The 26,321-nt window shown below is 57.0% G+C and overlaps 2 protein-coding genes across 3 annotated transcripts; both read right to left on the bottom strand.

Annotated features, from left to right (window-relative positions):
* Positions 1-1,005: 1,005 nt before the first annotated feature.
* On the bottom strand, positions 1,006-16,446 carry Map4k2 (mitogen-activated protein kinase kinase kinase kinase 2). The gene is made up of 32 exons (XM_090347464.1): positions 16,342-16,446; positions 16,175-16,232; positions 15,911-16,001; positions 15,770-15,834; positions 15,442-15,497; positions 15,097-15,144; positions 14,979-15,021; positions 14,522-14,594; positions 14,315-14,446; positions 14,178-14,240; positions 13,816-13,897; positions 13,627-13,734; positions 12,909-12,987; positions 12,745-12,803; positions 11,065-11,108; positions 10,946-10,984; positions 10,820-10,853; positions 10,654-10,737; positions 10,467-10,577; positions 10,353-10,394; positions 10,171-10,255; positions 10,007-10,086; positions 9,839-9,899; positions 9,647-9,764; positions 5,753-5,811; positions 5,572-5,675; positions 5,294-5,471; positions 3,419-3,487; positions 3,213-3,299; positions 2,910-2,980; positions 2,763-2,818; positions 1,006-2,658 (listed from the first exon to the last, which is right to left on the bottom strand). Exons 1-32 carry the CDS (start codon positions 16,435-16,437, stop codon positions 2,571-2,573), a joined length of 2,463 nt encoding a protein of 820 aa, XP_090203590.1. The 5' UTR covers positions 16,438-16,446; the 3' UTR covers positions 1,006-2,570.
* An 841-nt stretch (positions 16,447-17,287) lies between these two features.
* On the bottom strand, positions 17,288-22,426 carry Men1 (menin 1). 2 transcript variants are annotated; one of them, XM_090347434.1, is made up of 10 exons: positions 22,361-22,426; positions 21,521-21,981; positions 20,588-20,796; positions 20,295-20,423; positions 19,969-20,009; positions 19,801-19,888; positions 19,081-19,217; positions 18,596-18,731; positions 18,059-18,223; positions 17,288-17,936 (listed from the first exon to the last, which is right to left on the bottom strand). In XM_090347434.1, the coding sequence occupies exons 2-10, from the start codon at positions 21,963-21,965 to the stop codon at positions 17,454-17,456; spliced, it is 1,833 nt and encodes a 610-aa protein (XP_090203560.1). In that variant the 5' UTR covers positions 21,966-21,981; positions 22,361-22,426; the 3' UTR covers positions 17,288-17,453. The 2 variants fall into 2 exon arrangements, with proteins under 2 accessions (XP_090203560.1, XP_090203559.1); XM_090347433.1 differs by having other exon boundaries at positions 22,373-22,419.
* Between the last annotated feature and the right edge of the window lie 3,895 nt (positions 22,427-26,321).

Here is a 26,321-nt window from a genome sequence, read left to right as displayed (position 1 = left end):
AGATCCTTCCTTTATGACTCACTGTGTCGTGGCAATAAGTACATTACAGCCCTTTCTGTCCTGCCAATAGCCCTGTCTTCAGGAAAGGCCACAGCATAGGTAGAGGGAACCTAGCCTGGCTCAGGGCACTGAGAAAAACTGGCCGATCCAGGCTGACCTCACAGTTCACGCTCATTCCTGCCCTCGTGGAACGTGCCTCCCGTGCATCTTCGGGGCTCTCTGCTCACCCTGTCTGCAGGTGCACTCCAGGGATGACCATTCCTCTGACCTCATATCCTCCATCCACAGAGAGAGAAGTGTCATTTGGCTAACATGCCAAATACATCCACCTCTGGATGGCCCAGGAGAGCCACTTCAGGATACACACAAAGCAGCAGTGGATAAGAACGGTTATTGCAGCATCATTTTTAATATCGCAGTGGCAGAAACAATTAGCGTTTCCATCCCGAGAGATCTAATTATAGTGCATTAACATTAGTTATGGGTGCCCCGTACAGCTGGATCACCGTGAGTTATAAAACAACAAAGGACAACACTGAGCATGGAAAAAATCTCCAGGCATATTTTAAAAAAGCAAGGTCAGCATCATGTGGCATATGTATATACCCATGTGTATAGAAAATATATTGAAATATTTTAAATTTGCATAAATAGTGCTAGAAGGGTTCATAAGTAACTGGGACATGGGTAGCTAGGGGAGAGGGAAACTTTAAAATATTTTATTATTTGAGACAAAGTCTTATTATGTGGTCCAAGCTGGCCTGGACCCCCTGCCTCTGCTTCCTGAGTGCTGAGATTATAGGCATGTCCTGCCAGCTCATTCTGTCTTTCGTATTTCAAAATATGTATCTCAAGAAAGGGCTATCTATAAACAAATAGATAAATAAACGAGTTGTACTCTCAGTCATTACGCGTTTCCTGCTCCCTCGTCTTCTCTTTGGCTTATGCTTGCCTTTGCTGGCAGAAAACACTTTCCTCGGAGGCCCTTCCTTTCACACACACACACACACACACATACCTACCCCACTTTGGCACATTACACCTGTAAGCCCCCTCTTCAGATGTGACCTAAGGCCTCCATGATTTACCACAAGGTGGCGCTGTCCACTGCTCTTGTGGTAATGGCCACAGGTCTGACCCAGGACACCTGGGGTCAGGGTGTCCTGGCCTCTGCTAGGCACTCACTTCTCCACCCCTGCCTTCAACACTCCTCCAAGAAATCTGGAAAACTGGAAGGGAGGGATTCGCTTTGTGGTCCTATCACCTCCCTCTAATTTGGCCCATCAGAGCTTGGAAGTTGCCTCTCTCCTCTGGTCTCACTGGGAACACGGGGTGCATCCCTTCCCCTGGTCTAGCTCTTCATTTCAGCCAAGAAACACTCCTGTCACTGGAACCAGCACAGCCAGGGCTCTTCAAGAGGGAGGACAAGGGGACAATGGCATCCTTGTGTCTGTTCACAGGAGCTGTCATCTGCCCTCCCCATTGCTTCACTGCCAGCCCAGGCATAGGAAAGGTCCCCTTAAACATCGGCAGTGATGATGGGCTTCTGTGCTGCTCTGGAGCTGCCACCTGCCCTCCCTGGCCTGTCCTGCCTGTACACCCACTCTCCTGCAGGGCCAGCTCCCTGTCTGGGTGGCTTCCCCTGTCCAAAGGCTGTTGTCAAGAACAGGCAATCAGTGCCTGAGGCTGTTGGGACTCCTGACCTAGGGTTCTGAGCCCTCTGCTAGGGGAGTGTGGAAGAAGGGCAAGGTAAGACCCAACCAGAACCGCAAGGGACCTGCGCCCTGAGCTCTGGCTCCTGCAATAATGGTTCCTCCTGAGGATGCATCTGCATCTTGATAGTGACCCTGGAGCCTTGTGCTAAGGAGCATTTCAGGGCACACACTCCACCCCATCTTCTCCCCTAGCCTGTCAAGTGCACTGTTCCACACCACTACAGGAGGCTGTGGTGGGCAGGAGCCAGCTGGCAGCTGCTATCAGGGAGTCAGCTCACAGAGCCCCTGGCCAGCCTTGTGCCCCAGGACACAGTGAGATCCTGCGGCAACAGTGCTCTGGGTGAGTCCTTGGTTCAGGGTCCTTGCTGCATGGGTCCTTTGGGGTCCTGACCAACAGAGCTCTAAAACTGCAAAGCTGAAGGCTGCCAGGAAGATGCTAGGACAACCAAGCACCCTCGGAGAGGGAGGAGGGCGAAGAGGCGGGGGCAGGGCCAGCTCCTCAGCCGCTCAGGGATCGGTGGGATCAAACCAGCCAGTTTTAATACCAATATAGTTCTCTTTTAAATACATGTTCCCCAGGACAGAGCCAGGGGTGGGCTCTAGGCAGAAACTGGGAATGTGAAACAAAATGGAATGGATTGGCAGGATGGCCCCACTGTGCCTTGGGAAGGGGGGATCCCCTTACTAGGGAGGAGGTGGCAGCTCCTTGGGGTGCAGTTATTGCTGAGGGGGGTGCTTGCTCCTTGAGGGAGAGCCCCCAAACACTGATCAGGATTATTTCTGCCCTGTAGCCCTAGCAGAGTGGGACTTGGGCTCTTGCACACTTTTCCCAAGCAGGGAGGAGGGAGGGACAGCTCAGTAGCTGCTCTGGTGGCCGGTGAGGATGTAGAGATTGCTGTGTGCCCCAGGGTTGTCTGTGGGAATGCTCTCGAGGATGATGTCTCTGGTGGGGAAAGAGGCACAGGTGAGCCCCGCAGGAGGCCAGGCATGCCGGTCCTCTGCCGGCCTCGGGTACCTGAAAGGGGACATCGTGGTGCCACCACCTACCTATGGGCCCCCAGCACTCGGAAGATCCTTGTCTCATCCGTGATCTCTTGTGTCACCTGGAAGACAAGGGGTGCTGAAGTCACCTTGGAGGGTCCTCTCCAAAGTCACAAGGGCTGTCGGGGCAGCCAGCTCCCTGGCCCAGCTCACCTCATTGGTGTCCAGGCTGCGGCCCTGCATGCCATGGCTCCAGAAGGCCAGTACGCTGTCCTGCAGGCACACTGCGAAGGGGAGGAGGGGTGGCTCCATCTGCCCAGCCCTTACCCACTGAGGCAGGGAGCCACTCCCCCCAAGACCCACTTCTGGGTCCTGACTGGATGACCAGGATGGCTCCCAAAACCCAAAAGGGCTGGGGGAGCTCTTCTTGCCTCCCGCCAGCCCCTGACCCCTAAGCCACCTAGTATTATGCTCTGAGATAGGGGTGCTCTAGCACCCGAGCTCTGCCTCACTTACCCACAGTCTCAATGGGGAAGTCGAAGGTCAACTCAGGGGCCAGTGTAGCCGTGGGCTCGCCCTGCAGGTTGACAATCCTCACGCAGCCTGCACAGGGATAGGGCTGGTGGGTGGAGACAGGGGGGCCCCCTCCTGGAAGTGCAGAGCCTCGCGGCTTTCCTTACCCAGATCCCCTGCGCCCGGGCACAGATCACAGGGGTACTCACGTTCAAAGCTGACCAGAACCGTGTCCCTGTCCACCTGGATCACCTGCTGTGCAGAGCCTGGAATCCCTTCTGTGGGTAGAGAAAAGAGGATCAGGTCTGACCCCAAGTCCCACCTCCAGCATATGGGGGACACAGCCACTTTCAGTCATCAAAACATTTGAGCCTCACATTGGTCTCTACCAGGAAACTCAGAGAGGGGAAGGGAACTCCCTTGGTCCTAGTGGTGCACACCTCCCAAAGAGAGGCGACAGGCGCCACACTTCCCTTGTCAGCCTACGTTTCCTCACGAGTGACCTGGACATAACAACGCGCATATGGCAGCGCTGCTGTGAGACTCAGGAATGAAATCCTGCCACGGGATGCTGGTGGCTCACACCTGTCATCCTAGCTACTCACGAGGCTGAGATCTGAGGATCATGGTTCAAAGCCAGCTGGAGCAGAAAAGCTCATGAGATTCTTATCTCTAATATACTATAAAAGCTAGAAGTAGAGGCCGGGAGTTTGGCCTAGTGGTAGAGTGTTTGCCTAGCATGCACGAAGACCCAGGTTCAATTCCTCGGTACTATATACATAGAAAAAAAAAAAAAAAAGCCAGAAGTGGTGCTGAAGCTCGAGTGGTAGAGCTCTAGTCCAAGGACAGTGCTCAGGTCCTGAGCTCAAGCCCAGGACTGGCAAGGAAAAAAAAATGTAGTTCAAGTGGCAGAGCTCCAACTTTGAACAAAAAAGCTTATAGAGGGCCTGGGAGTTTGGCCTATTGGTAGAGTGCTTGCCTGGCATGCACGAAGACCCATGTTCGATTCCTCGGTACCACATACGTAGAAGAATGCCAGAAGTGGTGCTACAGCTCAAGTGGCAGAGCTCTAGCCTTCAGAAAACCCAAGGACAGTGCTCAGGCCCTGAGCCCAAGCCCAGGACTGGCAAAAAAAAAAACAAAAACAGAAACAAAATAGCTTATAGACAGCCCGGTATGGTGGCTCACACCTGTAATCCTAGCTACTCAGGAGGCTGAGATCTGAGGATCTCAGTTCAAAGCCAGCCCAGGTACTAAAGAACATGAGACCCTTAGCTTTAATTAATCACTAGAAAATGGGAAGTGGGGCTGTGGTTCAGAGGTAGGCCGGTAGCTTTGAGCTCAGGGGCAGTGTCTAGGCCCAGAGTTCAAGCCCCAAGACCCCCACCCCCTCACACACACACACACACACACACACACACACACACACACACACACACATACACACATAAAAAAAGCTTAGGGACAGTACACAGGCCCTAGAATAGGCAACAAAAAAAAATCCTCTTGTGAACAAGACTATCATAGCCGAAGGCCTGGTACCTGGGCGGACTTCTCTGTATACACTGTCCCTTTCTTACCTCCTGCCTGCCATCTCCACAGCCAGTATCCAGCTTCCCTGCCAGGCCTGACCACGCGCGGGCAGATTTTTCTTGACTATTAGCTGTTTGGGGGGGTGTGTGTGTACTAAGGCTTGAACTCAGGACCTTGAACTTTCAGCTTTTTTGACTGATGAGCTATACTTCCAGTTTGGGCTTTTTGCTGGTGAACTAGTGCTAAGACTCAGATTTGTGTGCCTAGAGGGCTGGCTTTGAACCACAATCTTCAGATCTCCACTTCCTAAGTTGCTAGGGTTACAGGTGTGAGGCACTGGTGCCCAGCTCCTTCCTTACCATATTGCTCTAGCTGGCCTTCAACTCTAGGCCGCACCACATGCCAGGCCCAATCTGGAGATCTTTCCAGCTGAAGTTCACTGAAGGGCAGTTGAGAGTTCAAAACTGCCGTGGCTTGCCATGCAGCCCCTAGCTCCTGCCTGTCTCCCTCCTCCTCTTCCCCTGCCCCCCCAGCCCAGCCTCCCTGCTCACCAGGTGGAATGAGGATGTCAGGAGTCAGGCCAGCCTCCAGGGGCAGGACGTGGAACAGGACCCGACAGCCAGGCCCCTCCGGCCCCTCGGCCCCCACACACACCTGCGGCAGCTCCTTTCCATCTAGCACCAGTGGCTCCAGCATCCCAGCTGGGCTGGGCAGGGGGCTGGAGAAGTTCTGGGGGTAGGAGGGGACAGGGCAGAAAGGGGGGGTACTCAGGTCTCCATTTCTGCACCAGACCTTATGGCCTACCTGGGCCTCCCCCAGCGCCCCTCACCTTCAGCAGCAGAAACTTCTGCAGGGGCTCGTACCACTGCAGCAGGAGCATGCTGGCAGGCAGGGCAGCCAGCAGAAAGGTGCCACCCGTGTAGGGGTTCCTCACTGAGGGAGAGGCAGATGGTGGGCAGGGAGCTCAGCCTGCACCCCACCCTGCTGGGCCCTGCTCAGCCAGCTCTTACCCACACGACACTGCAGGCAGCCTTTGGTGTCTGGAATCTTGGTGGATAGGGCGAAGCGCCTGGAGGGTGGATAAACAGGGCAGGAGTTGGGGAGCCGCCTATAGCCAAAGCCCTGTCGTGTGGTCACCTTTATTTTCCACATTACTGTCATGGTGGCCACCCTGCAGCTCTGTGGCCTGGAGTCCACAGCCACACCCAGCACCGCATGGCCTTGGGTAAGTCGCTTCCCCTATCCCTGCCTCCATTTCCTTATCTGCAGAACCAGGGTAACGGTAGCAGCCATTTCTTGGGCCCCAGACAGGATGATACGAGTTCCTCCAGGGAGAAACTTGCATCCAGTAGCTTTTCCACCTGCTTTGAGTTCTTACAAATCTTTTCTAGAAACCTGGATCTGAGAGCTCACCTGTAATCCTTACTACTCAGGAGGCTGAAATTTGAGGACCCTGCTTTGAAGCCAGTCTGGGCAGACAAATGTAGGAGGCTCTTGTCTCCTATTCACCAGCAAAAGGCCAGAAAGCAGAGTTGTGGCTCAAGCAGCAGAGCTCTCTAGCTTTGAGTGAAAGGCCCTGAGTTCAAGCTCCAGTATCAACACACAAAAACCAAACCAAACAAAAAGGAATTCTTTTCTAGACAAAGCCAGGTGAAGAAGTGGAGCCGGCTCTGGGTGCTGGGCGGGCCTGGCCCATTTCACAGATGCACCAACAGGCCCCGAGGGTAAGGTTTCTGATAATAACCATCTGCCCTCTGCCACTGTGCTCTGGTGGGGGCTACAGGCCTGCAGAGCCAGGGTGTGGGTGGCCTGGTAATGGGGGTCATACAGCCTTCCAGGGGACCCTGCAGGCCTGGTGTTCTCTAGGGAACAGGGCCGTGTGCTGGTATGGACACTCCAGTGACTCAGGCCCTGTCTGTACTTCTGCCAAGATGGGCCCCTGGGAGGAAGCCGGCGTCTGCCCCTCGCTGCCCTCTGCCCTCCTTCTTCCTCTCACTCTCTTCCCAGCTGGCCTTCGGGTAGGACAGTGGCATATATTTTGGCATGTAGCTTTGTATTTGCTTCTTCCTCTGAATAATTCATGTTTTCCCTTCTTGATGTTCAAAGTGGACCCTGTGACTCTGACCTTCCAGACTGGGGCCCCAGGCTGCTGTGACTCACCAGGGCTTCCGTGGGCAGCTTCCTGCAGGCCCCGGGCCCAAGCCCAGGCTGGCTTGCCTGGGGAGGAAGCTCAGAAAGCCTGGAGGATGCTGGACACCAGGTGCAGGGCTGCCCTCCCAGTGGGTCCTCTGCTTCCACACCCCACCACTATATCTGCGCATGGCATCCGAGCTCAAATCAGCCCTCTCCTTGGAGTATCTCTCCGGCCCCCGCCGCCCGGCTGTGGATGGAGGGATGGATGGATGGAAGTCTCCTTGGCACATTAAAATTTTATCTTGGGCCAGGTGCCCATGGTTTATGACTAGTAGCTACTCAGGCTAAGATCTGTGGATCACGGTTCAGGCAGTGCCGCCCCTCCTCCTCCTCCTCCTCCTCCTCCTCTTCCTCCTCCTTCAAGGTTAGCTGTCTACCACTTCAGCCACACTTGACTTTGTTGGCATTTTGTTGGAGCTAAGAGTCTCACAGTATTTCCTGCCTGGAGTGGCTTTGAACCTCAATCTTTAGATCTCAGCCCCTAAACAGCTAGGATCACAGATGCAAGCCACAGGCGCCTGGCGCAGAAACACATGTGAATTCACAAAATTGAATTCAGCTCCCCCTGGCTCTTGCTCCACCTCTAGCTGATGACAGCTCCATCCTTCCTAAAGCTGGGGTAGGGCCTGGCGCCAGCCCTGGGACTCCCTTCTCCATCCACAGCCTATCATCAGGAAATCCTGCTGGCTGCACTGGCAAAACAGAACCAGAACTGGACCAATGATCATTTCCTCCATCTCTACCCCAGCCCCACTGCACTGCTTTCCACCCCACGGCTGCTATACCTCCCCCTTTCTAGCCTCGCTCCATCACTGGTGAGCTCAGGACCCGACCCACTCTCACTGGGCTCTGAGTTAAAGCGGAAGGCCTCCTCAGTTAGCTCCCTTTCACTCCATCTGATACAATACACTGGCTTCATTGCTGTTCCTCAAGTAGGCCTGGCTGACTTTTGGCCCCAGGGCCTTTGCACTGGCCCAACCTTCTGCCCAGTGGCTTTTCCCTAATCCACAGGATTAGTCTTTCGTTGTTGCTGCTCTGCAGCAACCCCAGGCTTCACACACAACCACCAAGAGCTCTGCCAAGAACTACACCCCAGTTCTCTTAAGATACTGCTCAAAACAGCACCTTCTCAGCAAAGCCTTCCCAAGCACCTGTTCAAAACCACCCTCACTGTCCTAGTGCCTGGATGACCCTTGAGCCATGGCTCAATTAGCTTCCAGCACCTCAGTACTGTCTGCCTCCCTCTGCAAACAAAGAATGCATGACAAGGGGCGGGGTCTCAGCTCTCTCCCAGCCCCAAGACGCTGCTAGGAATCTTCTGGGCTCTGTCATCATCAGCTGAATGATCAAGTGCTCTCCCCAAAACAGACAAACCCCAGGATAGACTCAGGGCCACTTCTAGTCTGTTCCAAGCCAAGCCCTCCCATAGCCTGTTCCCTGACCTTGTCAGTCCACGCTAAATACCACCCAGGCTGCTAGTCCTCATTCTTTTTTTTTTGCCAGTCCTGGGCTTGAACTCAGGGTCTGAGTGCTGTCCTTGGACTTTCTCAAGGCTAGAGCTCTACCACTTGAGCCTCAGCACCACTTCCGGCTTTTTTCTATGTATGTGGTACCAAGGAATCGAACCCGGGCCTTCGTGCATGCTAGGCAAGCACTTTAACCACTAGGCCAAACTCCCGGCCCCTGCTAGTCCTCATTCTTTTCCCAGTTCACCTTGTGCTGCTCATCTGCCATCCACCACAGCCCACTATACGTGCTTCTGGCCAGCATCTTTCTGTAAGAGGACCGAGATGTTCTCCTGCCTATGGCAGACCTAGCACCTCATCTCTCATCCCCAGCGAATGGCTGGAGAGCAAGGAGCACCCCGTCTGGGCCAGTGAGAACTGGTGTGAAATCTGTGGGATGATTTGGAAATGGAGGTTTTAGATCCACTGGGTTGGATCAGGCGCCTCATTTGTCATTTGAGGAGAAAGTCTATTAAACCCAGAGATGCAGGCCAGCTCCAGCTAGTGCTACTTAACACCTGGATCCAACTGAGCCTGAAGCTAAGCCTGTCCTGAACCTTCAGCTACGTGGAACACCACACTTACTTCTGTGTTGTGTTGTTCTTGACTGGGTCTTTTTAGGTAGCTGGCCTAGCACTTCAGATCCTCTGCCTCAGAACGGCACCACGTCCAGCTTTTGGCCGGCAGGTGAAATCACCTTCGGCTGGAAGCGTCCTGACTGGCACACAGATGGATCTGTTTAAAATGCTGCCAGTGCTGCAGCCCATGGACAAAGCCAGGTCTGAGGACTGGTGCTGGTGGTGGCAGCTGCAGTAGCTGCAGGGCTGAGCTGCCTCCTCAGCCTCTTGGCAGTTACGTCCCTTCCCCCCCCCCCCCTCGCTCTGTCCTCAAACTCGGCTCTCCCTGCCCTGCAGCCTCTGCCCGCCTCAGCACCAGGAAGAGACTGTTTTGCCAAGGGTGGCATCTCGACTGATTCTCATCTGATTCATGAAGTGTTCCGCCTGCCTTGCCCGGTTCTGAGCTGAATGCTGTCAGGAAGCCCCATAGCTGCGCTGTCAAGGAGGTGGCTACCCTGTGTACTGACCAGCAGGAGACACTGGGACTCAGGGAGGACAGGGGAGCAGCTGAGAGGTCCAAGATCCTAACAGTCTCGGTGTCCCCTGCCGCCAGCTCTGCCCAGAGCCCCGGGCCCAGCGTGGCCCCTACCTGGGGATAATCCGCTGGGTGAGGCGGTTTGTGGGGATGGAGAGGGGCGCCTGGTGCTGTAGCCTCCGCTGCTCAAACAGGCCCGGAAGATCATGCGCCCAGATGTGTGTGGACTTCCCTGCCAGGAGCAAGGCACATGAGGAGCTCAGGGGGGTTCAGGGCACGGGGCAGGGCAGCTGCCCCATCTCCTACCTGAGAGTGACAGCAGCACGTTGTTGACGCAGTAGAGCCAGGAGCAGCGGTGGGAGATCAGCTGGGGACAAAGTGACAGCGGGTGAGCATGCGGCCTCCTTGGCGCCGGGGGGGGGGGGGGGGGGGGGGGGGGGGGGGGGCCAGGGCCAGCGCAGCCAGCAGCCTCACCTTCTCCAGCGTGTCCTCGTGCAGCTCGTGCAGGTTGAGCGTGTAGATGCCCTCCTCAGCCCCCACCACCAGAAACTGGTCTAAAGGTGGGAACACTGGGTCAGAGGTCAGCGGCCCACAAAGCCCAGCCCACAATCCCCTGGCTGCGGCATCTTCTGACCCACCTCGAGTGACAGGGTGGATCCAGGTGACGGCAGCATGGATCCGAAGGGGACAGCCATTGAAGACCTTGGAGAAGCAGGCGCCCATCTGGGGAGGAGGCGAGGGGCTGAGAGGGGGCCTGGGGAAGCACTGGGCAGGTGGATGGCAGAGCAAGGTTGGAGACGGGGTGCAGAAGAACACTTACGTGCACCTTGGGAGTTGGGGGGAGTCCATGGCAGGATGACCTCTGGGAGGGAGGGAAGCAGTCAGGGCCAAGGTGACATCGTGCCCACTGCCCACCTCCCTCGTGGCCCCTCACCTCAGGATCTTCCGGCTGCTTCATGGTGGCCCAGGCTGTGGGCAGCACTGAGGGGCTGCTGGGGCCTGTGGGAGGTGGGGGCAGGGTTCCTGCAGGTACAGACTGTGGTGACTACTAGCCCGGGTCCCCACTCTAGGCCCCTCCTGACCTCCCAAGCCTGGGGCTCACCTGGGGAGGTGGAGAGAACCGACTCAGCCGGCTCAGTGGGAGATGGCCCCAAGAAAGGGGCGCGCTTGATGGTGCCCATGGCATCATCTGGGGAGTCCAGCTCCTGGTAAGAGGGCTATGAGGTTAGCAGACAGCCCTGGCACCTGTGTGTACATCTCCCCCCCCCCCCCATCCAGCTACGCCACCTGGAGGTCTGAGGCCGGTCGGATAGTCAGGCTCCTATGGGAGACAAAGCAGTAGACAAGGGCTATGAAATGGGATTGGCTCCCAGGCCTAGAAGCCCCGCCCCTTCGGGAGCACCCGCCCCTCACCTTTCCTCCAGCGCCTCCTGAACGGACTGCAGAAGACTCCTGGGCATGAGGGAGAAGGGCCAGGTGTCAGTCTCTCCACAGGCCCCTCAACCACTACGCAGCTTTCCTCCCTCACTTACCCACTCAGCTCCTCCTTTCCCAATAGTGTCCACTCTTCCTCCCACTGGAGGAAACCAGGCAGAGATACAAGGAAAAAAGCAAAGAGAAAAACTGTGAGAGGCCAATGAAAGCTGGCAAGAAGCCGGGCACTGGTGGCTCACACCTGTAATCCAAGCTACTCAGGAGGCTGAGATCTGAGGATTGTGGTTCAAAGCCAGCCCAGGCACAAAAGTCTGTGGGACTTTGTGTGTGTGTGTGTGTGAATGCCAGTTCCGGGGGTTGATCTCAGGGCCTGAGCACTGTCCTTGGGCTTTCTCAAGGCTAGAGCTCTATCACTTGAGTCACAGCACCACTTCCGGCTTTTTCTGTATATGTGGTATTGAAGAATCAAACCGGAGTCTTTGTGCATGCTAGGCAAGCCCTCTAACACTAGGCCAAAATCCAGGCCTGTGGGACTCTTATCTACAACTAACAACCAGAAAATCAGAAGTGGTGCTGTGGTTCAAGAGGTAGAACAGTAGCCTTGAGCTGAAGAACTCAGAGATAGAGCCCAGACCCAGAGTTCAAGCCCCAGGACAGAAAGGAAGGAAGCAAGCAAGCAAGCAACCTGGAAGCTGGCAGGAAAGCCAGTGTTGGGAGTTAGGCCTAGTGGCAGAATGCTCGTCTAGCATGCACGAAGACCCAGGTTCGATTCCTCGGTACCACATACATAGAAAAAAGCCAGAAATGGTGCTGTGGCTCAAGTGGTAGAGCTCTAGCCTTGAGAAAGTCCAAGGACAGTGCTCAGGCCCTGAGCTCAAGCGCAGGACTGGCAAAAAAAGAAAAAAGAAAGAAAGAAAGCCAATACGGTAGCCATGAGTGTCATCATAACCCTCAGAAATCTCAGGCAGGAAGTTCACGAGTTCTAAGCTAGCCTGATCATAAAACCTGACTTTATTTCAGAACAAAACAAAACAAAGGCCAGGTACTGGTGGCATATTCCTCTAATCCTAGCTATACAGATGGCAAGATGCCAGGAAAGAGGACAGACAGGAAGACGGACAATGCACAGTAACACTGTTAGTCAGGCAGAGAGGCTAGGTCAGCTCTGTGTTGACAAAGCCAAGCATATGTGTGCACACTGGTGCTGGGGCTTGAATCAGGGTGCTGGCCCTGAGCTTTTTTGCCCAATGCTGGCATTTTACCACTTGACCCATACCCTACTTTCTCTGTTTTGGAGGTTACTAGGAGATAAGAGTCTCATGGATGGGCGAGAAGTGTGCCTAGCATCCACAAAGCCCTGGGTTCAATTCCTGGGTACCATATACACAGAAAAAGCCAGAAGTAGTGCTGAGTTCAAGCCCCTGGCCTGGAAAGAAGAGAAGACGAAGAAGCAGCAGCAGCAGCAGCGGCGGCGGCAGCAGCATCTTCTCATGGACTTCCCTGCCTGAACATGATTGGAACTGTGATCCTCGTATCTCAGCTTCCTGAGTAGCTAGGATTATAAGCATGGCACTGGGGAATGCAGACCCATGCTTGCTCTACCACTGAGCCATACCTCCCCTCTAGTCTTAGGCCTGTCTGCTGTAGTCACTGTCTAAAGGAAAGTGGCCCACAATGCAGCCATTAGCTGTGGATTTGTAGGTGGTCTAGGTAGCCCCTGTGTGAAAGCAACCTCTTACACCAGAGGCCCACACAGCCCCTCGCTGTGCCCAGCTTACCGGCTCATTGATTGGGTCGGTTTCCTTCCTACGAGGAGCACCAAACTTCACCTGATGAACTGGGAAGTCCAGAGTACAGGGTCAGGGGGCAGGAATCTCAGGATTGATTCCCCACCCCCCCCAACACACCCCTAATCCATGCACAAAAAAGCCAGAAGACTCACACTGAATCTCGGAAGGGGTTCTCTCGGCTGGGCCGTGCTGGCCCCGGGAGTGAATGGTGTCTGGAAACATGTCATAAGTCTAAGAAGGAAAAGCAGTGCGCTGATACTCAATGCCATCTCCTGCCAGGAATTCTGCGAGGGCATACACATGGGGAGTTCTGTTTTGGTGAAAACCCTCTGAGGTTGCTGTGAGATAAAATAGGCACCCTCATGTGTCACAGATGGGAAAAACTGGCGCAGAGAGGTTAAGTGATTTGCCAGAAGTCACACAGAAAGCAAAATAGCACAACCATGGCCTTAGTTAGCCTGGGCTCAAGAGTGGGAACCTGTCAAAGGGGCAGCAAGACCCAGCCCAAGGAAAATGTCTACTGAGCAAGCTCTCTGTGTTTAAACACTGTGCTGGAATACTATGACTTGGAGCCAGCACCAGAGGCTCACATCTTTAATCCTAGCTACTCTAAGATCTGAGGACCAAAACCAGCCCAAGCAGGAAAGACGGTGCGACCCAGTTTCTAATTAACCAGCAAAAAGTTGGAAGTGGAGCTGTGGTTCAAGTGGTAGAGAGCCAGCCTTGAGTGAAAACGCTAAAGGACAGCACTCAGGCTCTGAGTTCAAGCCCCAGTCCGGGAGGGCAGGTAGGGAGGAACCTTAACCAGTATCTCCTTCAGTGTCTCCTTGCAGACAGGTGCCCAGCCCCTCCCCACTTCTCCCTGCTTACCTCTAGCTCACAGTCTTCAGGGGAGGGGGTTCCCAGGTGGGGATCACTGGCCTTGTCCAGGAGCTGAGTGAGGAGGGCTCGAGGGAGCTGCTGGGTTGTGAATGGGTGCTGGAGGAGTGAGGGGTGCTCAGGTCAGCTGTGGCCTCCAGGCATCAGCGCTTGGAGCCCCAGGCACGCCCCACCTCCCACCTGTAGAAGCCTCTCAGCTGTTGGCCTTTTCTTGGGGTTCTTGGTCAGCGCCAGCTTGAGGAAGTGGTGGAAATTCTGGGTCCTGGTGGTTACAAAAGCCCCCACCCAGAAAGAGGTTAGGCCCTTTCGGGGCTTCCTACTGGTCGTTCCATCCCTGCTCCAGAAGCTTCCAGAAGCCAGCTGGGCCCACTCAGCAAGGAGCAGTCAGAGCAGGACAGTTGTTGCACATGGCCCCTCACCAGCCATCTGCCCTTTGCTACCATCCACACCAGGCCCTGCAGTCAGCACAACCCCCCCCCCCAAACTTCCCATTGAAGAGAGGCCTGGCTGGAAAAGGAGGTCCAAACCCAGTGGGGCCTCACCAGCGAGTCTTGTCCCTCAGCTTGGGTGGTTGGAAGCTGCTCTTGGACATGAGCATCAAGGCCCTGGGGGAGGGTTGAGGTCAGGAGTCAAAAGTCAGCAGGGCAAGCACCGGGCAAGGGGCGTGGACTAGGCTGACCTCATGGGGTGCAGGTCGAATAGTGGGGGCTGCAGCTCGCCCAGCTCAATGGCAGTGATGCCCAGAGCCCACACATCACACAGCTCGTTGTAGCCACCCTTGCGTTCCACGGCGGCCACCTCCGGTGCCATCCTAGAAGTGGAGTCACAGATGGGGCCAGGACCCCTACTTCTGGCCCCTATCCCTCTTCCCAAGCCCCAGCCTCACCAGTATGGAGTCCCGATGAAAGATTTCCTCTTGGCCACAGATGCTGTCAGCTCCCCAGATACCCCAAAGTCCGCTGCAGGAACAAGAGCAGCTCTCACCAGATCTGTGGCTCTCCTCGCCACCCCCATCACCCCTGGGGCTCCTGCTCAGGATGCACCTGGAAGGGCTTAGATGGGCAGGTGGCCAGGTCCAGCCACAGCTGCCACTGGCCCCAGGCCTGGCCAGGTCCCCTTCCTGGAAGGGGTCATCCACCCTCTATATCCCTGCTGGGTGCCTGGTCCCATGCCAGGATGCCATCCAGGCCTGACCACAGCCAGATACCAGCAGGAAGGGAATATCCTAAGGGGGGAAACTGAGGCTAGAGTAGGAAAGTGACTAACCCCAGGGTTCTGGGCCCTCTCTAGCGGTTCTAGGCCTCCACAGAGCCCTCACCCTCAGTGTGTCCCTAGGTACTGACCCAGCTTGACATCGCCCTGGAGAGTGAGGAGAAGGTTAGCTCCCTGTGGAAATGGAGGAGAGATTCAGTCCGCTGTCCCTGAGCCGCACCGCACGCCCTCAACCCGGCCCCTGCCTACCTTGATGTCTCGGTGGATCTTCCCTTGAGAATGCAGATGGTGGAGCCCCTGAGGAAAAAGTAGAGTCCCTGAGGGCGGCACATATCCTGTCACTGAACCCCTTCTCAGGACTAGGGCCCCCCACCCAAGCCACTTCTTCCTCCCCTCTCCCCAAACAGGAAGTGACTGAGCCAAGAGGGAAATGGGCTGCTTCCGGCAACAGGGCTGGGGCCCCTTCCCCTCTAGGACCCACAGCCCCCTGGGCCAGCTCTGTCTGGAGCACCCCCCCCCTCACCCCACTGGTCAGCTGGGCTCTGCACCCACGGCTCGCCTGGAGCTGAAAGAAGGTTACACGGGCCCAGTTACCTTCAGTGCCTCCCTGCAGACATAGGCAATCTGCCGTTCCTCCAGGGGCCCAGTGGCTGAAATAGAAAGGGTGAGGGCTGGCATGGGGGTCTGAGAGATATGGGTACCCTCCCTGCCACCCTATCTGGGGAGTGCCGCAGCTACTTCTAACGGAAACAGGTGTGACCACATCCCTTTGCAGAAGATGGAATTCTGAGCCCAGAGAAGAACAGCTTGCACTCAAGGTCACACAGCCAGACAGGAGTAGAGAGGAGCCCAAGTCCAGCCTGGCCTGTCCCCTGCTGCTCCCATGCTGGGCAAGACTCCAGCAGCCCTGGGGGCTCCGCACCGTGGTATATCTCCTGTAGGGACCCCCCTCCGCAAAACTCCATGCAGATCCACAAGCGGTCGTTCCTGGGGAGGAGACACGGGGCTGGGTGGGCACGCCGGCCACGCGGGGGCTGCGGGGGGGAGGGTGGAGTAGCCTCACCTGAGGTAGCTGCCGATGTAGGCCACCACGTTGGGGTGGCGGCACTCACGCAGGATGGTGATTTCCTGCTGGAGGGAGCTGATGTCGTCCCCTGGGGAGCACAGGGAACACAGGCTGACTCGAGAGCCCCGCTCCAGACCCGACGACAGGTGACAGGCCGCTCCTCCAGGGTCTCGCGGAGGGTCTGGGAAATGTCAACTCTGCGCCCGCGTCGCCCGCCCGCCCGCGCTCCCCGGCGACGCAGCGGCCCCGCCCGGGCCTCACCTGGGTCCAGCTTGACAATCTTCACCGCGGCCAGCTCGGAGGTGGCGGTGTCGCGGGCCTGCGGGGCGGGGGGCGAAGGGTGAGGCGGGGGCAGGGCCGGCGCCTCCCGCGCGGCCGGGCACGAGCCCCCTCCTCCCGGGCTCCGCGCGTCCCGCCGCGCGGCGCACCTTGTAGACGTCGCCATAGGTTCCGGCCCCCACGCGCTGCAGCAGCTCGAAGCGATCCCGCGGATCCTGCAGCGACACGTCCCGCAGCAGCGCCATGGCCCGGCGCCGGGCGGGCCGGCGGGCGAGAGCTGCGGAGCCGGCGCGGGGCGGCGCGGGGCGGCGCGGGGCGCGCGGCGGGGCGGGGCGGGGCGGGGCGGGCGCGGAGGCCGCGAGGGCGGGGCCGGGGCCCTGGGGCGGGGCGGGGCCGGGGCCGCCCGCGGCCGGCCGCCCGCTGCCGGGGCGCCGTCGGGCCGGGAGGAGGCGCCCGGGAGCGGGCCCGGCGCAGGGAGTGGAGCTCCACAGGTGGGCGCGCGGAGGCGGAGGCGGGGGCGGGGGCGGGGGCGGGGCGGGGGCCGAGGCGGAGGCGGAGGGCGCCCCGCCCACCCCGGACCCGGAGGATGAAACATGGACAGGTGCAGGCCTTTTTTTTTTTTTTTAACAAAATGTATTCATCTCCCTTAGAACTGAAAAATAAATCTATGTACAAAACAGGAAGAGGTCGGCCCCGCCCGCCTCCCCACCCCTGCTGCAGGTTTCCTCCCCGGGGATGGCAGGGACCGGGCGCCGAGGGGAGCCGGCCGGGAAGGCGGCCTCTGGGCTCGGTCGCAGGACTTGGGGGCTCGCCCGGGGTTGGGGACACGGGGTCCCTAGGTGTGGACTCTGCGGTGCGGAAGTGTGTCCGAGGGGCGGCGTGAGTCCCCGAGTCCCAGGCAGGAGAAGGCCTGCGGTCAGTCAGTCCGGCCTGTCTGGCCCGGGCCGGCGCAGTGCTCGGGCTCTATGGCCGCTTTCCGGGGCCGGGCCTGGGCCTCTGGCCGCACGCGGGCCGCGGTGAAGCTCATGCCAGCTGGGCGGCCGGGGTGGGGGGAGCGGGGACCACACTCTGGGACCACGGTGGCCATCAGGGAGTGGAGGGAAGGTAAACCGGGGAGCTGGGGTGGAGCGGAGGTAGAGCCAGGTTGTAGGCCCAACCTCGTGGTTTGAGGGGCTGCGGGTGGAGCTGGCTGGGGGTGGGGGGAGCCTGGATGGACAGAGGGCTGGACGGGGCTCCCCGAGCCCGCCTGCATCCCCGCAGGTCACAGGCCCTTGCGCTGCCGCTTGAGGAAGGACAGAGTGTAGTCGCTGGGCGTGGACACCTTCTGCTTCTTCATCTGCACCTGCGACTGCGCAGTGAGCTGCAGCTTGATGGCGCTCGAGTTGATCTTGGTGGCCACCAGCAGCTCCTTCATGCCCTTCATCTTCTCACTCTGGAAGGTGAGCACCGGGCCATCTGGCGGTGGGGATGCGGCAGGTGCTGGAGCCTGAACCGCGCTGCTGCCTTCGGGCCCCCGGCCGGTGCCGGAGACTGTTCCTGGGGGCTTTCGGGGTGGTCCCGAACTCGCACCCTGACCAGAGTTGGGGCCCTTGTCCAGTGCAGGCTTCTTGGGGGGGGGTGGCTCCTCTGGCTTGGACTCCCGACGTGGCCCCCTCCGTCGGCCTTCCCGGGCCTCCTCACCCCAGGGTTCCTCTGTCTCAGCTGCCTCCGCATCCCGGCTCACTATGTGCACCTTCTGCCGCACCTGGGAGAGCGGCGGGAAGGTGTTGTAGATGGACGCTGGGAACTGCATGGCCCACAGGACCCAGCGGCCGACCAGGGGTCTGTTCCATCTATTCCCAAGGATGTAGCACCCAGCCCCCTCACCTGTCCCTCGAAGCGGCCTAGGGACTGCACGAGGAAGGTGGCCCAGCCCACGTGCAGGACGGGCGTGGGGCTGCCCTCCTCCCACTTGCAGATGCCATCATAGAATCGCAGCAGGTGAGCGAAGCACTCAGGGTCCTGGAGGGCGGAACCCTGGCCCTGGGTGCCCTGGGCAAAGGAAAAGGGGAAGGGGAAGTAGAGTGCAGGCCAGACACCAGCTACAGGCCAGGTTCCCACCCCAGCAGGGCCCTGACTGTAGAGGTGAATGTGGGTCAGGACCTCCTTCCTTTTACAAAGCCAGTCCTCAGCCAAAGAGAGGCGGGAGGACCATCGCTGCCTTCATCTAGTGTCCATCAGAGAGAAGGCTGCCACCCATATACCCAAAGAGGCAGGGCAGAAACCCCCAACACTCTCAGTTCCTTCAAACCCAGGATCCTGGCCACAGCAAGAGCACACAGCCCTGGGCCTCCTTGCACACGCAGTCCCCAGTCCTGTGACGGGGACCCTGTGCAGACAGAAGGGTGGGCTCCAGCTCTTCACCTGAGTCTGCTCCCCTGGCCGCTCCTCGCCTGCCTCCAGCAAGCTGGCTGCCTCCTTCAGCAGGTTGGGGATGACATCATTGGCCACTTCAAAGAATTCCTTGTAGATCTCCTCGTCTTCTCGGCAGTAGTTGTAGCTGAGAGAGGAGGGAGCATGTGGGACGGGTGACAGATGCCCCCCAGGGAGCAGATGGGGAACAGCCCGAGCTTCCCCCCCCCCCCAACACACATGAGGGTACCTATATCGGAGTACTCACACGAGTAAGGAGGGGAGGTAAGGCTAGGTTAGAAACTGGTGGAAAGAAGAGGGAAAGGTCTAACCAGAGGCCCCTACTTCCTTGGAGATGGTAGTCTTGGCTGCCTAGGGACTGAACGGAGGGAGAAGGGACAGAGCTTGGAACTCTGGTCTCACTCTTGGACAAGAGTGGTTGGAAAGTGAGTAAAGGGAAAGGAAGGGCTGGAGGCCTAAGTGGGGGAAGCCCTCACTCCTGGATGACTGTGGCAGTGTCGGCCCAGGCCTGCAGGGCTTCTCGCACATTGCGGTTGCGACAGTGGTAGCCAGCCAGGTACATGTACGGGTAGATGTGCTCATCACGGTAGTAGGCCTTGGCTGAGGCAATGCCCTGCAGGATGGGGCAGAGAAACCTCAGGGAGGCAGCCCCCACCCCCCCACACACTCACACACACTGTCTAGGTTGACATAAATGCTCCATCAAGTCACACCCAGAAGGTACAAAAGGGAGATCATGGAGTTTTCCCCAGCTCCACCGTGGAAGGTGATTGCAGGGGCCTGAAGTAGATTATAAGGATGGGGACCCAGGAACCCCCACAGAGCAAGGCCTAGGGAGGGGAGGGGCAGCGCTCTCAGGCCAGGCCTCTCACAGGGTTTCTCACTCACTCTTCAGAAAAACACCAAAGGTTTCCAGGCCTAACACCCCCCACCTCAACCCTCTATGTTCCCCCCACCCCTGCCTCCCATGCATGGCCTCTGGGGGAACCAACTGAGGCTCTGCCAGTCTTAGGCTGGGCCCACAGAGCACCCCTTGGGCAACCCTGATTCCACTGACAATGCAGTTGATATAGAATGGGGACTGGGTGGAAGATGCTCCCAAAGCCCTCCCCTCAACTGCTCCTTCCATGTTCCCAGAAAGGAGACCCCAGCCATTGTTGGAGGCTAGCTCCTGCTACCTCCAGAGATGCCCTCACCTTGTGGTAGAGGGTGAGCGGGTCTGGCCGGCCAGGGGTGGGCTCCAGCTCCTCCAGATCTGCTAGGTTCCCTAGCGCCATGGGGTACCTGTGAAAGGAGCCTAAGTCTAGGATGCCACTCATCCCTCTGGCCCCCAAGCCCTAGTCTGGCCACTTCTCCTTACTGACCTTTCCAGATGTCCCCGGTCATAGAGCAGCCAGAGCAGCTTCTAGGGCCGAAGAAGGGAGTTATGAGTTAAGAGAAGGGGCAGGTGCCTAGCAGGTGGCATGCAATTCAGAACCACTAAGAACCCCCACCAAGGAGGGAGGGCTAGAGTGCAGGAACCAACCCTTCAAGGGAATCAAAGCCCTTTCAGGTCTCAATTCCACTGTCCCAATAACTCCAGGAAACAAAGCATTCATGTACAGAAAGAAAGCTGAACCCCTGCCCAGGACCACCCTGCAGGTTGAGGCAGCGGCCTTGCCAGGCGCAGTGCTGCAGGCACACCCCTCACCTGCTGTAGCTGCAGGAGCTCCAAGGAATCTGTGTGCAGGTCAATAGAGGGGTTGATGGCACACACCATGAATGCCACTTCCATTTTGCGATCGCAGCGCATGTATGATCCTTTCAGGTATAGCCAGCTCTTGGGGAGGGAGAACAAGAACGAAGGGATCAGGATGGCCCCGTGTGCCTGCTACGGGGCATGACTGCAGGCAATGGGCTTAGTGTGTGGCCCAGGGAAGAAGAGTACCTTGGTTAACTTGTGCTAGCAGAACACAAGGGGGATAAGATGGGAGGGCTACATACCCGCTCAGCCACACCGGCGTTGACTGTCTGGCCCCTGCGGTCCTCATTGCCTTTGCCATGCCATGTGACTTCAGCTGTCTGCTCCCCATTGGGACCAAACACCACCCAAGCATGATCCTCAGACAGGGCCAAGTGCACATCGCGGAGACCCAGGGCCTGGCAGGCTCCTACTACAGCAAAGGCCACGCCAGAGCTGTCCAGTTTGGTGCCTGGAGGAGGGGCAATAACAAGAGAGGGTTCTCTGGGACTTTTCTGGCCTAGTGGACAGGAGGCCAGGTACTCATGTACCACACTCCAGCTCACATACCCCCAGGTCTCAAATGGAGCTCCTGCCCACGACACCTGCTGTACCTTCCATAGGAGAGGCTCCCCCTCCAGTTATGTGCTTGTCCCCAGAAAAGGCCAGGCATGTTCTGGATCTATCGTAGCTCTAGCCAGCCTCTGACCCTCCCCCTTTCTTGTCTGGGCATGTGTCACCTACTTCTGATCATTCAAAAATGTGCCTATCAGATCACATCTATTAGATTGAAACAACAATAATAACAACTGGACCCTCTAGTCAACATTCTTTTTTTTTTTTCCCACATCCAGCAACAAATCCTCCTAATTTATCCCTACACCTCCCCCCCCCCAAATCTGCTGCCACCTTCTGTGTTTCAGGAGAGCCATGGCTGCTCAATGGCAGGTCTAACGGTACTGAGGGGACACACGAAAGATGAAAAGCTTTGGAGTGAAGCTATTAGGTTCCTGTCCCAGTACCGCCATTCTGTGCGCTCTTGGGAGATCTCAGTCCCCCCCCCCAACTGCAAGGGACAAACACTTGCCCCTCCCCACTAGGTTTTCAGGTCTCAAAAGGGTTCTGTAAACCACACAGCGCTGAGAAGAGGTGGGCCAAGATTCATTCTCTCCCCAGGCCTCCTGTCAGGCTCCAACCTGTGATGAAGCTGAAGAGAGACTGGATGTGGGCCCGGTCCTTGAAGTAGGAGCGGCTGAGGCTGTTCCATATGACATCAGAGACCTTCTTCACCAGCTCCCGGCTGGAGACACCCCCTTCCCGCGGGTAGAGGGACAGGTCGACGGCGCCACGGATCTGGGCGGTGAAGCGGGCATAGAGAGCAGCGATGATGGACAGGTCGGCCACGGGGAAGTAGGTGAGGCCGCCTGGAGGGTCGGGCGCGGGGCTGGGCTGGAAGGTGAGCTCGGGCACGTTGGTGGGGATGACACGGTTGACAGCTAGGAAATGCTCGACGAAACCCAGTACCAAGGAGAGGAGCACCAGATCGGGCTCCTCCCGGCTCAGCTCCGCGGCGAACAAGCGCACCACGTCGTCGATGGAGCGCAGCGGGAACAGCGTCTTCTGGGCGGCCTTCAGCCCCATAGCGGCGGGCGGCGGCCTGCCCGGGAGCCCGAGGAGAGAGAAAGAGGGTCTGGCTTGGGTGTGTTGGGGGGGACCCTCACCAGGCTCCGCCGAGGTGCCACATCCCCCCACAGCTCCCTCGCCTCCCCGCCCCCTTCACCGGCGCCCACCGGCTGCCCCTCCTCGCTCGACGAGACCCCTCGGCCGAGGAACAAGGGCCTCCGCGCCCCTCCAAACCCGGGACCCCCGGCCCCACTAGGGGTGGGCGCCAAGGACCTTTCCGAGGGCCTCCAGAACACGCCCCGCCCTCTCTCTACGCCGATACCCTCAGAGCCCTGGAGTCCTTCCCGAGGAGACCTCTGGTCAAACCCCCTAAACCCCCAAGGAGCGTCCTGGCCTCCGTCCCCCGCGCCCACCTCCGCGCTTACATCCCACACAAGGCACCGCGGCGCTCGCCGCCAGGAGCCTGCTGGGAAGTACGGTCCCGCCTCCTCGCGCCGTGTGGCCCGCTGGGAAATGGAGTCCGGAGTCGGCCCCGCCCTGCTGAATCTGGATGTGATGGAACACAGTGCCTGATGGGAGTTGTAGTTCCGCCGGCCGCGAGAGCCCATTTCCCGAGGTTCTCAAGGCGCCGCGGGAGAGGAAGAGGCTCCGCGGTGTCTTGTGGGAGGTGTAGTTCGGAGGGCATCGGGCTGGTTCCCCGCGCTTCCTCGAGGAGGGTGTAGGCGGGATGACGGGGCGCGGAGCTGTGTTGAAACACTTGCAGGGCCGGGCGTGGCGAGTGCAGCTCCCTTAGGCCGAGATGGGAGGATCAGGAGCTAAAAGGAGACCAGCCAGGTTGTTGAGGATTCCTTTCAAGGTAAACCCTGGGCCCCAGGACCGCTGTAGGTGCGCAGGGCCGCACGCTTGGTTTGGTTTTGGTTTTGCCAGTCCTGGGCTCGAACTCGGGGCCTGCGCGCTGTCCTTGGGCTTTTCCCTAGCACTCGGCCACTTGAGCCGCAGCGCCATTTCTGGCCTTTTCTATGTATGTGGTACCGAGGAATCGAACCCGGGTCTTCGCGCACGCTAGGCAAGCGCCTTAACCACCAGGCCACACTCCCGGCCCCCGACGTGGCTCTTTCATGTCTACCCAACTACTCAGGAGATGGCATCTGAAGGTTGAGGTTGGCCAGATCCAAACGTGAGTGAGCGGGCCGGGAGTGGCCTAGTGCTGTGTGCTTGCCTAGCACGCGTGAAGCCCTCCGCTCAATCCCTCAGTCCCCGTACACAGAAAAGCCAGGAGGGCACTGGGACTAAAGTGGTAGAGTTTTAGCCTTGAGCAAAAGAGGCTCGGGGGACAGTGTCCAGGCCCGAGTCAAAGCCCCAGGACTGCAAAACCAAAACCAAACCAAGCGTGTGGGGCAGTTGCTGGGATTTTGGCCTCCTGGAAGAGTGCCTGCGCAAAGACCCAGGTTCAATTTCCCAGTACCACGTACATGGAAAAAGCCAGAAATGGTGGTGGTAATAGAGCTCTAGCCTTGAGAAAGCCCAAGAGCAGTGCTCAGGCCGTGAGTTCAAGCCCCAATACTGGCACAAAAAAAAAAAAGTTAATGGGATCTCATCTCATAATGCTGAGCATGGTGGTACAGTCATCATCCCAGCTATTGGAGAAGCATAAATGGATAAAGGGAGGGAGGAAGGGAGAGAGAGAGAGAAAGAGAGAGAGGTAATGCATAGACCATATTAAATCTGTGCCCTGTTTCACCCTTACGTCTTGTCTCCTAGGTCCCCATATCGCAGATTCTATCTTAACTTCTGTTCCTGAGGCCCTGAAGTCCCTACCTCATGAGACTCTTAACTCCAGTTAACTAACAAAATGCCAGGAGGTATGGGTTGAAGTTGGTGCAGTGCCAGCTTTAGCAGGAAAAGCAAGCAAGAACACAAGCCCTGAGTTCAAGCCCCAAGTACAGGCACAAAACAAAATCATCTCCTCAATCAGGCTGACCCAAATTACTGAACTGCCCTAATTACTTCCCATCTAGATTTTTCTACCATTCCCTGTATCCTAGTTCAGCTCCCCACCCCCCGCCACTTTGCCCCAAAAGCATCCACACCTAGCACATGGTTACTCAACCAAGGCACTGTTGATATTTGTGGCCAGGTAAGTCCTTGTGCATTGGAGAATAGCTAGCAGCTGCCCCGCCTCCACCCACCAGATGCCACAAGCACAACTAGTGTGACAGCTATTACCATCTCCAGACCGCCAGATGTCTGCCAAAGGTCTAAATAGCCCCAGGTCTAGAACCAGTGTTTGGACATATGATCTAACTTGTCTGTTATTTGTCTCTAACCACTGGAATACAAGCTCCACAGGACAGGTAATAATTGTGTTTTGTTTACTAATGTGTCCTAGTTGTTAAATATTGGGTATAGCAGCACATATACCTAATCCCAGTTTATTCCTGGAGGCTGAGGCAGGAGAATCACTTGAGCATACACATTCAAAGTCAGTTTGTATAAAACGGTAAGACTTTCATCTCAAAAAGAAAACAAGGGCCAAGGGAATGGCTTACATGGTAGAGGTGCTTGTCTAAGGAGCTTGAGGCTCTGAGTTCAATTCCCAATACTGCCAAAAGAACACTCTTTCCCCCCCCAAAAAGTCTACCTGTTGACCAAGCATGGTGGTACATACTTGTAATTGTAATGCAACCTCAGCACTCAGGAAGGGATGACTTTTTTTTTTTTTTTTTGGCTAGTTTTAGGGCTTGAACTCAGAGCCAGGGCATTGTTCCACCCTCTACCACGTGAGTCACAGCACCACTTCCGGTGTTTTCTGGATTTTTAGCTTGCCAGAGGCATGGACATCCCTTATCTATTCAAGGCTGCCTATGGACCTATGCACCCCAAAAGACAGAGGAAGCGTTTATAGAGACCAAAGGCATTTTATATCATTACTTACTGAAGTCTCACGAGAATATCCCATAAGATAGGTTTTGTGATTCCTACTTACAGATGGGGAAACTGAGGGCAGCTAACCTACCCCTGATGACAAAAACTAGAATCCACCTGGGCTCCTAACCAGGGCCACAAACTCAAACCTTCAACTTCAACCAGGCAGTGGTACCCCAGACTCTTTCCCATACTTTCTTCCAGGTTTAGAGCCTGTCCTGAGCCTTGGAGCCCAGCCACCGACCCTCTAGGTCCTGTCTTGAGCCCAGGGCCCAGGACTTCCAGTCCAGCTCAAGGCCTGCATACTGCCTGGTCCTAGAAAACCCCAGCTACAGGGGCCAGGAGTTTGGCCGAGTAGTCGAGTGTTTGCCTCACAAGCACAAAGACCCAGGTTTGATTCCTTGGTACCACATGCACGGAAAGAGTTGGAAGTGGTGCTGCGGCTCAAATGGTAGAGCTCTAGCCTTGAGAAAATCCAAGGACAGTGTTCGGGCCCTGAGTTCAAGCCCCAGGACTGGCAAAAAAGAAAACTCCAGCTATGAACAAGTGAGACTCCTTTTCCCTTTTCCTCAGTGTCCTCTCCTTGGTGTGCCATGAAGTCCAGATTTCTTCAGTGGCCTCGGATCCCCTTCCACTCTCTCCACCCGCTGCCATCTGCAGTACCTAAGCCTTAGGGCTCTGGCTGCTGGACTGGCTTTTCTCAAAGAGTGACAGAAGAAAATCCGAGAATGTGAGCAGTGTCCGGAGGGGGAGTTACCTCCTAACGGCCTTCCTGCGTAGCTTGCCAAGGTCATGACTGCAAGCTAGGGCTCCCATCTGGCCACTCCTTTGTCTTTCTTCCTGGCTGGCTGCCTGGGGTCACTGCTGTCTGAGCCCTGCTGCTCCTTGGTAGGTCACTTTAATACTGCCACACTCCCTGCCTCATGACTCTCCACATTCACCCGATTTGGCTGTCATCTGATGCCTGAAAATGCAGTGTGGATACTAGGGTTTGAACTCAGGCCTGGGTGCTGTCCTTTACCTTTTTTTCTGAAGACTAGCTGAACTCTTTGTCCAGTTTGTGTGTGTGTGTGTGTGTGTGTTTAGTTGGAGACAGTTTCATGGACTTCCTGCCCAGGGTGGCTTCAAATCCTTCAGCCTCTTGAGTAGCGAGGATCGCAAGCCTGAGCCACTGGTGCCAGGCAGAAGATCTGGTCTTAAATAACCTACACTTTTCTCCAGCTCCTGCCTTTACTGTTTTTTTTTGCCAGTTCTGGGCACTGTCCTTGGACTTTCTCAAGGTTAGAGCTCTACCACTTGAGCCTCAGCACCACTTCCAGCTTTTTTTTTTTTTTCCTATGTATGTGGTACCAAGGAATCAAACCCAGGTCTACCACTCTACCACTAGGCCAAACTCCTGCCCCCCCCCTTTTTTTTTCTTTTTTGCCAGTCTTGGGGCTTGAATGCAGG

The sequence above is a fragment of the Megascapheus bottae genome, chromosome 16, assembly GCF_031878675.1.
Source record: "Megascapheus bottae isolate mThoBot1 chromosome 16, mThoBot2.hap1, whole genome shotgun sequence".
Classification (NCBI taxonomy): Eukaryota; Metazoa; Chordata; class Mammalia; order Rodentia; family Geomyidae; genus Megascapheus; species Megascapheus bottae.
Note: the sequence above shows the minus strand (reverse complement) of the source record. Positions and strands in the feature narration are given on the sequence as shown.

Excerpts from the sequence above, each read along its gene's own strand:
- Men1 (XM_090347433.1), bottom strand. Across the intron at positions 20,797-21,520 it reads TCTCTTCAGCTTCATCACAG|GCACCAAACTGGACAGCTCT; the intron begins GTTGGAGCCTGA and ends CCCCTCCTCCAG. Across the intron at positions 20,010-20,294 it reads AGCTCCTGCAGCTACAGCAG|AAGCTGCTCTGGCTGCTCTA; the intron begins GTGAGGGGTGTG and ends CTTCGGCCCTAG.
- Map4k2 (XM_090347464.1), bottom strand. The coding sequence starts at position 16,437 with ATGGCGCTGCTGCGGGACGTGTCGCTGCAGGATCCGCGGGATCGCTTC. Across the intron at positions 15,835-15,910 it reads TACATCGGCAGCTACCTCAG|GAACGACCGCTTGTGGATCT; the intron begins GTGAGGCTACTC and ends TCTCCTCCCCAG. Across the intron at positions 11,109-12,744 it reads CCGACCCAATCAATGAGCCG|TGGGAGGAAGAGTGGACACT; the intron begins GTAAGCTGGGCA and ends GGTTTCCTCCAG.